This window comes from Microtus oregoni, unplaced genomic scaffold (genome assembly GCF_018167655.1).
Source record: "Microtus oregoni isolate MIOR12 unplaced genomic scaffold, Mior012 000021F_ref0000039, whole genome shotgun sequence".
NCBI classification, from domain to species: domain Eukaryota; kingdom Metazoa; phylum Chordata; class Mammalia; order Rodentia; family Cricetidae; genus Microtus; species Microtus oregoni.
In genome coordinates this window covers 8,661,483-8,677,027 of record NW_024543080.1, presented here as the reverse complement: position 1 = coordinate 8,677,027, position 15,545 = coordinate 8,661,483, and the positions used below count along the sequence as shown (strand labels likewise).

At 41.0% G+C, this 15,545-nt stretch overlaps 1 protein-coding gene across 4 annotated transcripts in view; it reads left to right on the top strand.

Moving 5' to 3' along the window:
- Nucleotides 1–15,545, top strand: part of Slc4a4 (solute carrier family 4 member 4) — a 331,040-nt gene that overhangs the window by 257,237 nt on the left and 58,258 nt on the right. For all 4 annotated transcript variants that reach the window (XM_041671195.1, XM_041671197.1, XM_041671196.1 and 1 more), the window contains one exon: nt 9,476–9,546. In XM_041671195.1, coding sequence (XP_041527129.1) covers nt 9,476–9,546 — 71 coding nt within the window. The remainder of the gene's footprint in view (nt 1–9,475; nt 9,547–15,545) is intronic.

The window sequence follows — 15,545 nt, the reverse complement described above, 5'->3', positions numbered from 1 at the left end:
TTTAATTGAAGGCTGGCTTACAGTTTCAGAGGTCTAGTCCATTAGCATCATGGCAGGGAGCATGGCAGCAGGCAGGTGCGGTGATGAAGAAGTAAACGATGCATCCTGATGTGTAGGCCAAGAGAGATTCTGGGCTTGACATGAGCTTTGGAAACCCCAAAGCTCATCCCCAGTAACACACTTCCTCCAACAAGGCCACACCTCTTCATCCTTTTCAAATAGTACTGCCTCCTGACTAAGCCTTCAAATACATAAGCTGAGGGGGCCTTTCTTGTTCAAACTACCACAGGATGTTTGCATTTTTGTTGAGACTCATATTTTTTTCTAATCTCTATGAAGTTAATGACTATAGGTAGTGCATGGTGGCACATGCCTTTAATACCTGCACTTGGGAGGTACAGACAATGGATCTGTGTGTTCAGGCCCAGTCTGGTCTATATAGTGAGTTCCAGGCCAGCCAGAGCTACACAGTGATACCCTGATTTTAAAAATAAAAAAAAAAGAAAGAAAAGAAAAATGAAAAAGAAAAGAAGAAAAGCAAGCAAATGACTGGATAGTTCCTACACAGCACTCCCCTCCAACCTTTGTCATGACAGCGAACTGCAGAGACTCATCATAAATGTATTACTTCTGCGGAACAAAATGAAACAGTGCAAGGGAGCGCTGCACGTCCAGCTCAAGGAAGCGCTCTAAGAACAACAAAAGGCTGGTCTTTCATCACAACATGCACTCCTAGTAAAAGAATTCAGTCAATGAGTCAATAATATTTAAACTGGCAGATGGCTTGTTTTTCACCACTGGGGCCGTGTGCATCAACGAGCCAGCAACTGCCCAGATGGAGCCGTGATCCTGCAAACAGAGAATAAACTGGAAATAGGGGTCACGAATCACGAAGAGGGCTGTATTCATGTCCATAATGTATTATAGCCACACTAATCACTAGGAGGATTGTATTCACACTATAGTATATTATAGCCCTTGAAATGTCTTCATGTTTTAATAGTGCAGACATGTATTATTCTTTATTCTTTGAGAACTTTATAGCACATTTTGAGCGTGTCCACAAGCTTCTCTGCTGTATCTCCTTTGAGACTCTCCAGAGTCCCTCTGCCAACTTCTTGTCCTCCTTTCTCTTTGGAAAACATAGCCTATTGAGTTCAGTCAGTGCCATCCACACGCGTGTGTTATAGAGCCCTCCACTGGAGTGTGGGCAGCCTACCAGTGGCCACATCCTGTAAGAGAATGGAGCCAACCGCTGCCAGCAGCTCTTCCGCTCTTGTCTGGGGTCTTGTGAGCTTCTTCTTCATCCATGCTGGAACTCTGACTGGTTCGGGTCTTGTGTAGCGGCCATGGCTGCTATCAGTTGTTGTGTGGACCAGTGATGTCACACCCAACAGACATTTCAGAGTGCTCCTGCCCATCCTCAGGTTCTTAGAGTCTTTAAATTTTCCTCTTCCATAGTGTTTCCCGTGGGGCCTTGGGGAAGAATAGCATCAGAAGGGTAGAGTACACATCGCATTCGCGGCTGAGCATACACAGTCCCTTTTTCTCAGTGCCTGGGCGAGTGATGAGTCACTTCATTACACACTGCCCATCGCACAAAGAAGCTTCTCTAACCAAAGGGTGAATAGTACTAATCTATGGATATATGCATAAATATTTTAGAGGGAGTTTGACAACAAGACCATTTAGCAAAACAATAACAGGAGATTTCCCCCTGTACCTGTGACTTCCCAGCCATTCGTTTCCTACCAGGCATGATTTCCTTCCTATAGGGGCAGGCCTCAAACCCAATAGGAAAGCAGTTGGTTATTCCCACTAACAGACAAACCACTGTTGCCCTGGTGGTGATATCTTTCCTGGTATATCTGTATTTTAACATGCAGGGTTCAGAACTGGCTGTGGTCACTGATGTCTGATCTCCGCAGCCTGAACAGCACCCCCCCCCCCCCCGTGACAGTCAAAGTTAGTCAGCAGAGAGAGTTCCCCATAATACCTAGACTGGTTTCTCTATGTCCTTCAATGTCTTCAGAAATAGGCTCTTACAACCTAGTTATGGGCAACCAAGAGCAATGCATTAGCCTGTATTTTTTTGGGTGCCGTTGTGGCCTCTCTGACTAAGAATTTGTATGACAGTAATCTATGTCTGGCATTGAGATTTTTGTTGAATAATCCAGGTCCTCTTGGAGTAGTGCTGTGTACCCACACACACAAGGTACCTCTGTTCAATCTCCTCTTCTTTTTTAAAATGTGTTTTTTCTTAGTTTAATTTTTTCTTTTGGGACAGGGTTTCTCCATGTAGTCCTGGCTGTCCTGGATCTCTCCTTATAGACCAAGCTGGCCTTGAACTCAGAGATACACATGCATCTGTCTCCCAAGTGCTGAGGCTAAAGATGTGTGTCATCTTTAATTTTTTTGCATTAACTTACAAACTAGAGTGTTTTCCCAAGATTTCTTCATGAATCTTTAGTTTTGTCTAAATCACCTCTCTTCCCTCCTTCTCCACATCCTTCTGCCCCATTCTTGCCTTAACTATTAATCCCCAGTATCTCCACCTCTGCAATTTCATACCACATGTGTCCAATTTTGTCTTTGTGAAACAATTCTCTCTCCTTTTTTCCTTCTTGATTATTTTTTAAAGATTTCTTCATTTTTATTTGACTTGTAGGAATGTTTTATCTGCCTGTATATATGTGAACTACATGTGTACCTAGTACCTCCAGAGGCTTTGGGTCCTCGGGAATTAGAGTCACAGACAGCTGTTAGTCACCATGGGGTTGCTGAGAAATCTGGGTCCGGTGCAAAACCAGCGAGTGATTTAGACTTCTGAGCTGTCATCTCTCATTACCCTTCCTGATCTTTCTTGTTCCTACAAGTTTCTATAAAATCTCACCACCTCCTGACTGTCCTTTTCTTCATGATCCCTTGTGCTTCTCTTTTAGCTTCTGCTCCTGATTGGTAACTCAAATAGGTCTCGATTCACTGAAGAATTAAGAAGGAAAATTATCCAGAAAGTTTGACATTCATGTGTAGACACATGACTTGTATGTTAACAGGATAGATGCTGATGAATGTAGAGACAATAGATCTATTTTGCACGATACCTTGTTGGCTGCCTAGCAGAAGTATGTAAGAAAGACGGTAATTCAGAAGCCCAGTGTGGAAACAAAAATGTCAAGTTGGAAGCAGCTCACCACATCTTCTCTCATTACCAGGCTCCCTGGGCAGAAAGTCATCCGTGAGCTGTAACATAGGCTACATGTGCCTTAGAGTAAAATCTGAACTCTGACCTTGGACACCGTGTAGCAGTATGGCCACAAGATAGACTAATTAATTAAGTTCCTTGCTCTGTAATCTGTGAAATGCATTCATATTGTGACTGGGGGTTTGTTATTGACATTTAATGGCATAATGTATCTATAACTGCTTGGCATGTCAGTACTGTATCAAAATTTGTCTCTTTTTACCCCATAATTCTTATTGTCCTACAAGAAAAACCCCACTTGTTTAAACATTTCCTTTTGGTACCATTAAACTTTCACTGCAAGCAGAGCCCGGAGACTCATTAATAACCAGTGTGCTACTGTAGACAATCAGGAAACACTTGCACCTGTGTCTAAGGGAAGGCCTCTAGGCTTAGTTTAGCACATGTAGAGTGTTTATTAGTGTTCCACTGAGTCCGGAGCCTTATTGTGTACTATATCCATAGTCATGAAGGAGGAAGGAATGCTCATCCTAGCATTAAGAGGAAGGTGTTCAGTTCATCTATTTAATTCATAGATTCAAGAGTGCTAGGACCTTTTAAGTTGGAAACAGACATGGCCACTTTTCTTAAACTCAACTTTATTTCTCCCCTAACATTTCTTCTTTATCCATCATCAGAATTGTACTGGGAGTCTACTTCATCGGTTTCTAAGAATTATGTTCCTTGTAAGGATATAGAACACACACACAACTATATTTTTGTTGAAAAAAAATTTCAGCAGTATGTTCTGATCATAATAATATGTTTATTTTATTATAAATAGTGTTAATTATTTTCATATGGCTGAAGGTCCAATTTCCTTTGACCCAGACTTTAGAAATCAATTTTTGCTCTTGTCCCTCTGTTCATTTGTAAAACGTGTAAAGGTTGTGATAAACACATGCTTCAGGGTGTGTTAATAGTTTAGAAAGGTCAAAATGAATTTTCTGGCCAGGTGTTGGTCCTTTATCTGGGAGAGAAAGAAGCCCTGCTAAAAATAATAAATTATAAAAGCAAGAAAAATGGCCTCAGGGGCAGACACCGTGTCATTAACAGAGGGGTTATATTTTATTGATTAGTTGTTAACCGTTGCACAGAGAACGTGCTTAATAATGGATGAGCGATTAAGTGAAGATTATTCTTTTTCAGACATAGAACAGTTGTCTGTAATCTCTCAGAGTAAACGATGGCCTTTCTCCTGGTGTGGACACTTAAGGCCAAGCCAAGTGACCGAATTAGCAGTGCCTCACCTTTTATTTAAGCACGGAGAGACATCCGAATGCTATGAAGCTGTTGTCACTAAGATAGAATTTCATTGTCATTTCTTTGTACATAGTTTTTCTCTTGCCTAATAGGTAGATACTATGATAAGTTAACACCAATGAGAAGAAATACTGGGCTCAATGTAAATCCTGTGACCCAGTGGGGTAGTCAATATGTGTTTCATAATTATAAAGCCAAGTTATAGAAAATGAGGAAATGTGACATGGTCATAACATCCTTTATGAATGGTGCCAAATTAAATGCAATTCCCCTTTTATAGTAGGTCATTCCTTTTTTTATGAAGTCAGTTTAAATCATAAAGTAATAGAAAAACTTGAAAGTGTGTGTTGCGCTGTGCTGTTCCTCACGCTTGTCCTTGAGACCTTCCTTCATTTAGCACAGTTGGTGTTTTGTTACTCACGGTCATGGTGGCTCTTGAGAAAGCCACACATGCCGGAAACACTTCCAGCTCAGTCTCCTTCCACTGTTCTAACCCACATTTCAGCAGCTTCCCATGATGCTTCTAGAGATCGGAAATGGGCAAGGAGTGGATTTGGATTATCACGGGACCTGGAAATATTTTCTAGCTTTGCATTTATATAAAGCATGTATTCGGACGACTTCCCTTGGAATAATGTCTGTGGCACATTGGGAACGTGTTGATAGGTGGATATGGAGGAGATATTTTTGTGGAAACAATGGCTAAGCACATTCCACCTGTCCATTCACTCTAACTTCCCGCTCTTGAACACACAGCACAGCGTCTTGGGCAAACTTGTGGGAAGAATGGCAGTGGCTGAAGACGAACTAAGTAACTTGCTACTCACAGAAAATCTCAAGCATGGGGTTTGGTAAACAAGTTCTTAGGGAAATGAAAGCAGTAAGAACCAACAAGTTTCAAAAGCTATACAACTTTGTTTTTAGATTTAGGGCTGAGAGAGTGGTAACTCATAGCTCTTTCTTATAGAATCCTGATTTGCTTTGCCGTGATCTATAAAAGCTGTTTTTGTTCTTTTGCTGACCTGCATATTTAAGGTATAGACTCAGCTGTATTAAGAGAGGTGGTATAATCAAGTTAGCTAGAACCTTGAAATAATGTCGTGCTCCTAGAGCTAGGAGATCCAGTTTTATCTTATATCTCTTTCCCACTTGCTTCATTTCCTTAAGGCAATGAGAAGGCTTAGAATGGAATAAATCATCGAAGCCTGGTAATTATAGAGTAACCTTAAGGTTCTCCTTGTTTTCAGCTTCGTGTATTGTAGCCATGACAAGCTGTTGTGATATAGAGTCAGATTAGACTGATATTTACTCACCACCATCCAAATGGAAGACATTTACCTGGGGATTTCAGTAAACCTGTTTTAATAGCACAATATCAGTAGATTTAATCATCACAAACACCTTTTGGAAGTAGCTGACATCCCCCACTCGAGGTCAAGCTCTGCTTTCTCCGGGTCATTGAGTTAGTAGTAACCTTGCACCATTTACTTAACTGTGACCTGAAAGTGGCATCAGGCTAGCAACTTTGCCTACAGTGCATCATGTATTCTGCCTCGTCACCTTACGGGGTAATTGGATCCAAATTCTGTTCCACAAATGAAAGATCTGTGATTTGGAATAGTGATGTAACTTCTTCAAGACCAGGGTTAGTGGAAGGAGTTTTAGAGCCCTGTGTTCAAAATCTGGCACAGTTAAAATTTAGGCCTCTTGTCTGTGATTGTGTAACACCATAGCCAGTTCTGTCTGAAGTAACCAGTTGTTGCTCACATTGGACTACCTGGCCTCAAGTGAGCGTATACATCTTCCTATTCTGTAATTCCTGCTAGTATATAAAGACGGACCATGTGGAGCGTTGGCATTTGTTCTCTGGAAAATAAAGAGGGTTGGTTACCTTGTGTAAGAGATATGCCAACACTGACCCATGCCCCCTCCTGCAGGTGAAGTCTCTCTATCTCCTGGTTCTGTTTCGAGACCTCTCCATAAGCACTAAAAAGGAAAGGCTGGCTTAAAAGATTGAAAAATGGCAGACACACCTTAAAAGTATCTAATTCTGACAGCCTGCATTCCACCATTCCAGAGGGTCAGTGAAACACTGATATGTAAGAAGGAAGAGCAAGGAAGTGAAAATCCAAGCACTGGAAAGGGGTGAAGCTGCGGGACTGCGTAGACTAGACTGCGCTGGCGATGCTTGGCTCGATCTGCATTAGCTGAAATAGAGAGCGGCACTTTCCCCTGCGCCCTGCAGCCGAGCCGACAGTGAAGACAGAGTGCAGTGTGTCTGCGCTTTTCCTTTTGACCTTTCCAGAACCCTAATTAAGGAGACTGCAGATGCCTTCTAAGTGGATCAGTCTGCAATTGGTTGCCAAAGTGTTTATACTCTGTCTGGATCTCAGAGGTGCCCAATGGCCCTTGTAGATCAGGAGCCCAGCTGTAATCGATCATTTTCTCATCAGTGAGCCTAAAGACATTTACTTTTAATCTCATTTATGGACTTCACCAAACTCTGCCAATATATGTGTTTATAGAAGTGCATATATATATATATATATATATATATATATATATATATATATGCAGAGAAAGTAGAAGACTTCTTCATGTTTTTTAGCTACGGCTTTTCTGGGATTTTTAGAGCCAGTGTGCTTTACTATTTTATCTTAGATGAACCCTGAAAATATAAAGAAATGTAATTGAGTGGGGTTGATGCCTTTCCAAAACTTGGGAGCAGTTCCTGAGAGTCCAGACTCTTATTTTAATGTCTACTTTATCCATAATTATTTCCCAGACTTAGAGTCTTGAACACGTTCCCCAGCTATTTAACCATGGTTAGAAAGCAGAGAAGTTTGAGAAGCTGATGAAGTCGCGTTGAAAAGCTAGCTGAGGAAGAGCAGCCTGTCAGCCGCTGACCTGTGATTTCACCGATGCTGACTCATTCGTGAGCACTGTCCCACCTTGAATTCTTGGCCCATAGATGCCATCTCTAGATCTTGATGAGTAGGGATGTGGGTAGAGAAGGAAGAGTGCAAGATTTAAGAAGGTCTGAACTCGGATGATGCTTCTGATTGCAAGCTTAGAACAGCCATGGTTTGTGTCAGAGTCTTGTCCAATACTTAGATCACATGGGAAAGTTTGCCTGTGATGTGTTCTAGGGTGATGTATTTGTTTATTTACTACCGATTTTTTACAACAGCGTCTAAATAGCCCAGACTGGCTTCATGTTTGCTGCATAGACCATGGTGACTTTGGATTGGACTGCTGATTCTCTCCCTCTGATCTTTGCCCTCCCACCTGGTTCTTTAGCTAGTCTGAGGTTGAAACCCAGGGCCCCATGCATGCTAGACAGACACTCTCACATCTGTGATAAATCCTTAGGGCCATCCCATGCTTTGAATACTAATCCCATATTTTGGACAAATTGCATATTATAAGAAAATATACTGTATGGTTTTTTTTCAAGAACAAAATACTACTAAAAACATAGTTTTGTTACTAATACTTTTGGTTTTTGAGGAATCTTGTCTTGTTGCTTGGTTTAAGCATCCTTTAGCCTACTTGACTCTCTTGTATTTGGAATGAAACAGAATGAGAAAGCACTGGCAATGCCCATGCTGGGGAGGTTGTGGTAGGCTGTGCCTTCTGGCTAATATTCTTACAATGCCCATACTTCAGTAACCAGAATAGATTTTAATGTTGACCCAAACTAGGACCCAAGCCAAGCATTTCCTGTCCTTTCGTTTCTTTGTCTTGTCCATTTCCTTTATCTCTATTTATTCTCATTTATTCCCCCTGGAGGAACACCCCTTCCCCAGCTTTAACTGACTGTGGATAAATAATTGGAGTGTTTTTGAGTTGAGACTGAGGCTAGGTAGACCCAAGGGAAGAGTGGTGAGTAGCTATGCTCTTTTGGGCCTTCTCATGGGTCTCCTAGTTTACATTTCAGCCATCAAACACAGCCATGCATTTCTCCTTTAAGGTTTAAATAGGCTAGTTCTGAAACACCGCTAAAATGACTGGATTGGGAAGAAACCTAACATCAATTTTTAAATCAAATGTTGAATAAATGATATGATTCTCAGATAAAAGCTTAATAGATGTTGTTTCATATTGCCTTTAATTAAGTGTGTTCTCTGTATAACAGTTTAAAATGCAAATCTTCCTGTCAGTGGAAAAATGTCTATCTGATAAAATAAAATATTTTAATTAAAATATTACCATTCAATTTTCAGACCCATAAAATAAAATTAACCAATGAAATGTTTCCAAAATAAAGGTTGGTTTAATAAGTAAATTTTTCAGAAGGGTGCATCTTAAATCTACAAATGATGCCACATTATATGAAAATAAGTTTTAAAGTTTGATTATATATTTCTCCTCATATCATTTGCTTAGCGTTTTTTTTCACACATTTTGCAGAGATAGACTCTATCACACACAGCTCGATTTTCTAAACACTACAAATCCTAATGCTTAACCAATAAAGCTCTGAAGTGTGAGGTTTTTACTGTAACCTGAAGCCAGTGTCAGCATAAGAGTAGGCAGGCATGTCTTTCATTAGACAGATGTATACTGGATGTGCACTGGGAACAGAATTAGAGATAGTAAAGATGCCATTGTAAGGTCTAAACTTTTAGTAACTGCTCCCAACTTTTGGATGGCATCAGTTCTTCTCAAGTAGATTTCTTTAGCTTTTCCTCCTCTAAGATAAACCAGTAAAACACTAGTGTGTGGTTGATGAAAAATAACAGAAATGAAATTTAATATCATCTCCTAAATGCCTGTCATGCACATCTGCTTAAATCTTTTGTTATGTTTTCATGTACAGAGAATATGGTTACAATACATACAATTTCGTGGTGCTTGTGTGTTGCTTCAGAACTTTTAATGCCCTGCCCTGTGTTTCAAAGGTCATTATGTATTTAGTTTGTTTCTATTTTTTTTTCATAGTCAAAAATTGTCCTTTTCTTATAGTTAACCTCTCAGTGTCGATCGATACCACACCAGCCCCAGAGGACCTGCCCACAGTTTCTGCTACTGACATGGTAAGTGACTTTTAAACGGCCCACATAGTTTGTAGTTTATGCTTGGTGCTGTGTGATCTCCATTTAGCAATGTTGTTTATCATTGCCTGCAGAGGGAAAGAAAGGAAAGGCTGTCATCACCACGGCTAGCTTTTCATCCTCTTTCAAAGATGTAAAATTGACATTCACTCATATAACATTATTTTTTAATCCTTTTTAAAGAATCTAATGCTAGATCCCATTTATTGTGACCTTGAAACATTTCTACAAGAGCAATGAGAATGCTGGAAAACAAGAACTGATGCCTGATTCTGGCCTGGTGAGGCATTTGTCTGGCTGCCCCAGTGGCCCTGCCCTCCCTTTACTAAGGGTGACAGTAGCAGGACGTTTCCCCCATTACTTAGAAAGGACTGAGTGTCCATCACATGGTGTCCTTTCCCATGGCTTGTAACCAGGGACCTTTAAGGCACTGGAACTCAGTTTTAAAAACGAGCTGTTTTGCACGAAAGGTCACATGCTGGGAGAAAACTTTTATATTGGAGAAAATGGGGAAAGTGCTGTTTCAGGCTTCTGATTGTTCCTCCTATGCCAAATATGGAAGCCGACCAAAGAATATCAATCTCCCAGTCACAAAGACAGAACACATAATACCTTGTATTGAGAGGGTGCCCATCTCTCAGGAGACCGGAACACTTCTGCAGATATTATGTCCTGAGTGCCCACAGCATCCCTTTCAGAGATGCTGTTTGTGTCCATCCTGGCAGTTCTCACAGAACCGTGTTTCTCTCTTGTTTTGTATTCTCTGCCTCTCTTGACTTCATTCCTTACCTCTAGATTTTTTTCTGACTTTTTTCAAACCTTCTCTCTGTGTTTCTTTATGTTTCATACTGTGATGTATATGTGTGAGTGTGCCTATGTATGTGTGTGTCATCTGTGTGTTTATGTGAGTGTGTGTGTGAATTTGTGTATCAATGTATGTGTGTGTCTGTGTAAGAATATGGCTACATGTTGAAAGTCACTATAGAAGGATTCAGATTTTAATTTCCTTGCCAGCCAACTCAGAAGAACTTGCCTAGAATAGAGGAGGAAATACATCTTTCTAGGTTTTGAAGAATTTTAATTAAAATTCTTTTTGTGCTTTTTTTAAAAAAACCAATAAAAACCTAAGTTCATTTGAAATAAAGTTTTTCAACACATTTGCTTTCACATTGCTTCTTAGTCCCCCAAGTACCACAGGGGCCAACTCCGCTCTGGCCAGCACTGACCAGAGTGCAGCCGCTCAGACAGCGTTACTGTCCTCAGATAGATATTCTGACCCCCACCCCCACCTCCAGCCTGAGTTCCCTCCGTAACTGTGATGTTAGTGGAAGCCATTACTTCTGAGAGGCACAAGTTCTCTGTGTGCTTCCGTGCACTGGCTCTGCCTCCCCGACCTTCTCCTGGGACATATCGTCTTCAGGTCTTCAGGACTGAGTTTCCTTCTTTCCCTTTGACCCATAGTTTAGTCATGAGAGAAGGGGCAGTAAGGGCGCCATGTGGCCCCTCTCCAGTGAGCCTTCCTCCCTCAAGGCTCCAGGTGTTGGAGGATCCAGGCCTCTGTCCTCCTGGGCAGTGGGCATGTTTCAGGGAAGAGGGGCATTCCATCCTCTAGACAGATGGGAACTACTGAGGTTTGCTCCCCTAAGAATAAGGGCAGTGCTTCCTGTATTTTCATTTATTGCTGTCATCATTTTATACTCATCTCTGCCTCCTTTCCTATTGATACCTTCCTGACTCTTTCTCTTTATCGTGCAAACATATTCTTTTTTTTTTTTTTTTTGGTTTTTCGAGACAGGGTTTCTCTGTGGTTTTGGAGCCTGTCCTGGAACTAGCTCTTGTAGACCAGGCTGGTCTTGAACTCAGAGATCCGCCTGCCTCTGCCTCCCGAGTGCTGGGATTAAAGGCGTGCGCCACCACCGCCCGGCTCAAACATATTCTTTACATGGTCGCCGAAGAAGAGACTTTGAGAGGAGCTGCAGTTGGTGGTACCCTATATCTGAATGAAATAGTATCTGATGACTTCCAGCTTCTACCTCCAGTGTCAGAATCTAACATCAGTATCCCGGAGAGAGAGATGACTGAAGGAATTGCTTAGTGCTTGCTTCTTACACAAGATTCCTCTCTGGCCTTATTTTAAGTTTGTTTGAGGCGTCCCTTTAATCCACGGTTCTGGCACGCTCCTTTTGATGAGTTTACAGTGACATGCTCATGTCACAGTCAAGACATAAGCCGTTTCCTGTTCCCAGGAAGCCCTATGGAATAGTTTTGTTGCCTTCCCAGCTCGCTGAGAGAAGAAGGCTCATCCTGGCCTTTGTAGGGCAGATGCCTAAGTTCTTTCAGCAGACACTAAACAAGGCCCTTGCTGCTCAGGGGGTCTTTTACCATGAGGGACTTGCAACATTTCAGAGTTTATTTATTTAAATGGCTTTGCATCCTCATCTCTGGTAGATTTTAAACTCTCCGATTTTTACAAATTGCCTAGCTTTCTTTGCATGTTTTTCTGGGAGCAATGATTCCAATTCTGAAATCAGAGAGAAACGTGGACAGAGGCTCAGCGGTTCCCTACATTTGCCTGTTCTGCCTCGTGTTTTCTACTTTTGGGGGAGGAGATAGCATGGAACTTTATTTTTTAAGAAAATCCTTGTAGTTTTAAGAATTGCGGTGAAATCCACTTAGTAATTCTCTTGAAAATGAGATGCAGAAAATTGATTGGACATGTCTTTCCGGGAGATTGTTCTTTCTTGAAACCCCCTGCTGCTTGCTTCTCTTTGTATAAACCTTTCCCCTGGCTACCCCCTTGCACAATGTAGTTTAGCCCATCTGACCACTTGTAACCAGCTCCTCCATGGTGAGCGTTCGTATGTTCTTCCCACAGGGCTCAGTGTGTCTCCTTGTGAGCATCTCTGCTCGCGGTATCCAATTCTTCTCCTATGTGTGCGCTGATACGTAACGAAATGCACATCACAGTCTGCCGCTCATTTTCCTTACGTGTTGTTTTCCCTCCCTGTTGTTTCTTAGCCTTGCCAGCCTGCTTTTCCCGCTACCTTTGAAGGAGAAAAGTGCTTTAAGACCTGACTTGCTCTCAGGGCTCAGTGCAGATTTTATTTTCTCTGTCCTCAGTGTAATAGCCGACTTCCTCGTCTGGTCTCCCAGCCATGTGCATGCACACTTTTTATATTATTGAGTAATTTTCAAGCAAACATTTTATTTCTCTAAGGAAACTTGTAAACACTGTTGCTATTTCTTTAATCAGTTTTACTCCCTTAAAGCTTGTATTATTTCATCCATGTATTTGGATTCAGTGCACTCTCAATTTCCCTGTGGGAAATTTTTGTTTTTTTATTTTCCACCGACTGTTGTTAATTTAAAATATCCTATAACTAAATGAAGTAGCATTGCCAGATTTAACAAACAAAATATGAAATATTCGATTACATTTGAATATCAGGTAAATATTAAATAATTTTAGTGTGAGTATGTTCTGAATATTGCATAGGACATGCCTGCACTATAAACAGTCATTGTGAAGGTTGAGTGTTATGTGAATATCTTTTATTTTACCTGGTCATTTTAAGCCGAACGTTTACTTTAATTTTATCCTCTGCACAGAGGGCTGACAAATTGGCACAGTTCTTCTTTGAATATGTCATATACTCCAGGTCCAGTGAAGGATTTTATTCACACAGTTAACGGGACCTCTCTGGTGCCTGCCATACCCTAAACCAAATCCGCTCTTTCCTTTCCTTTGTCCTATTGTAGGCACAGTCCCCTTGGTCCTTTGGCGGTGTAAGTTATCATTTGTAGATTTGGCCCAGCCCCAGACCAGCGTCAATATCTGTGTCTGTCACTTGTCTTTTTCTTTCATTCTTGTGTTTCTCACTACCGCTTTTTCCTTTTCATCCCCACAAGTAGTTAAGTTTGGGTGGTTTGTATTGTCCGATGAACAACTTTTGTGTTTACTGCCCTGAGAAACCCTTATTAAAAACCTTGCAATTCTCTTGTCTTCTAGAATATCCTTTGCTACTGTATTTTCTTTTTAACGTCTGTAGTTGCTATTGCAGCTTTTCACTCCCACTCCTTCCTCAGCCCGTTGTGCTACTTTGCCTATCATCAAAATCCATCCTTAGCCTTGTCTGATGTCTCACCGCCCTCGTCGGTACACTGGATGCTCAACACATTTTCACTCAGCGTATTTGTAGCTGTACTGAGTCATTATTCCCAAGTGAGATCTCTGCAGTTGATGGCTCCAACTCTGGCATCTCTCCTAGTCCGTTAGACATCTTTTCAAGGATTTCCAGATTCAGATCACTAACCATTGAGGATGGGCTGCCATGTAACTGCCATGCAAAATTCTGAACATCTTAATAAAAGATAGGTTATGTGAGAATTCTAACAGCTAGAGAGTCCCGAGATTATATCCCCTTTATCCTTTTCATAAGGACCAAAGAGTACTTTGCATAAGAAATATAGACGAAAATTATAGATGTGAGAAACACCTATAAAGAGATAAAAGACAGTGGCAATGAGATGCTGAGTCTCCTGGATTAACCCGCAGCAGACAATGGTGACTTGAACTCAGGTGGTAGCCACGGCTCTGGATATATTTCTTTATGATGTAGATTCTGTCTGAAGTCTTAAGGAATTAACCTTCGCTTCATGTCAGCTTACATGAAATAATGGAAATAACACAAATCATATTGGCGTGTTTTCCGTGGTCTCTAAGTTGAACTAGGTTGTCAGCTACACTTTAGGTTTTATGAAAGCCATAAATATTATTTTAAAAAATTACCTAGGTTAAGCTATATGCTAGTTGCCTGATGTTTTTATATGTGAGACTTTTGTTGTAGATGGAGTTTGGAGGTTAGATTTTTCACATAACAATAAGAGCTTCATTTGGCACTTTTGCAATATTGGCATGGCCATTTTGAACTAACTGAAAGAAGTTAAACTACCTATCTCTGAATCTGTATCTGTGCCATTTTTCACCTGAACCTTAATCTTTGTTAGGAAATGGATAAAAAATCCTGTTGGGGTTGTTTCAGTGTCTCGTACATCACTGGGGAAATTCCAACTATAGAGAAGGACTTTGCTAATGTTACATTGCTGATGCAAAATTAGGGCACAATTTTGCTGATTTTAAAGCAGAGAAATATGTTACCAATTATGACCTCTAAACGTTAGCTCTATTCTCCTGAAAGCATCCATATGCGGAAATCTAAAAAAATAAAACTCACAAGACATGATTAATCACCTTGCAGAGTTCGATGAAAAGCAGTTATGCATCTCAACTGTGTACAATTGGAGGGAACAGGACAATATTTCAAGTGAAGATCCAAAGTTGATATTTATTACCTTGGACAGGCATTTTGCCTTTTGAGCTCTATGGAAACCTCCTCCCTTTCAGGCCAGGCTGAACCAGTGATGGTAAAAGATGTTGATTTATTGGTGGTGATGTAGAAGTATTCCCTTTAAAGGACAGCAGAAATTTGCTGTTCCGCACTTCTTTGCAAGGTATTTCTAAGGAACTCATTACCATATAATGTCCTCTTAGCCTGGAACCCAAGAAGATACAGATAGTGAAGTAGTTAGACTCTTTCTCAGATGAGATACCCAGTCATTTCCACTAACAGTGTTGACATTCATTTAGGTGGAGAAGGTCTAGGAAACAGCCATTGCTGCCCCAGTATGAACAAATGCTCTTTGTACAGCAAAAATGGTATCCTTAAAGGGTAATTGTTGAATAAGGCTCAAATACGAGAAATAGCTGCACAGAGATGGTTTTACATAAAGAATGAGCCACCCAGTAACTTCATCACAGAAAACCTTCAAGCAGAGGAGGAGCATTCACCCCTGCACTGTTGAATAATACTAAGGGTGAGAAGCCTGCTCAAATGACTAGGGGTTTCCTTCAGACTCTTCCATGCTAGAAAAAGTCCCTGGGACTTCGGGACCATTAACTTGTAGTTGTCCTGTACGTAAAG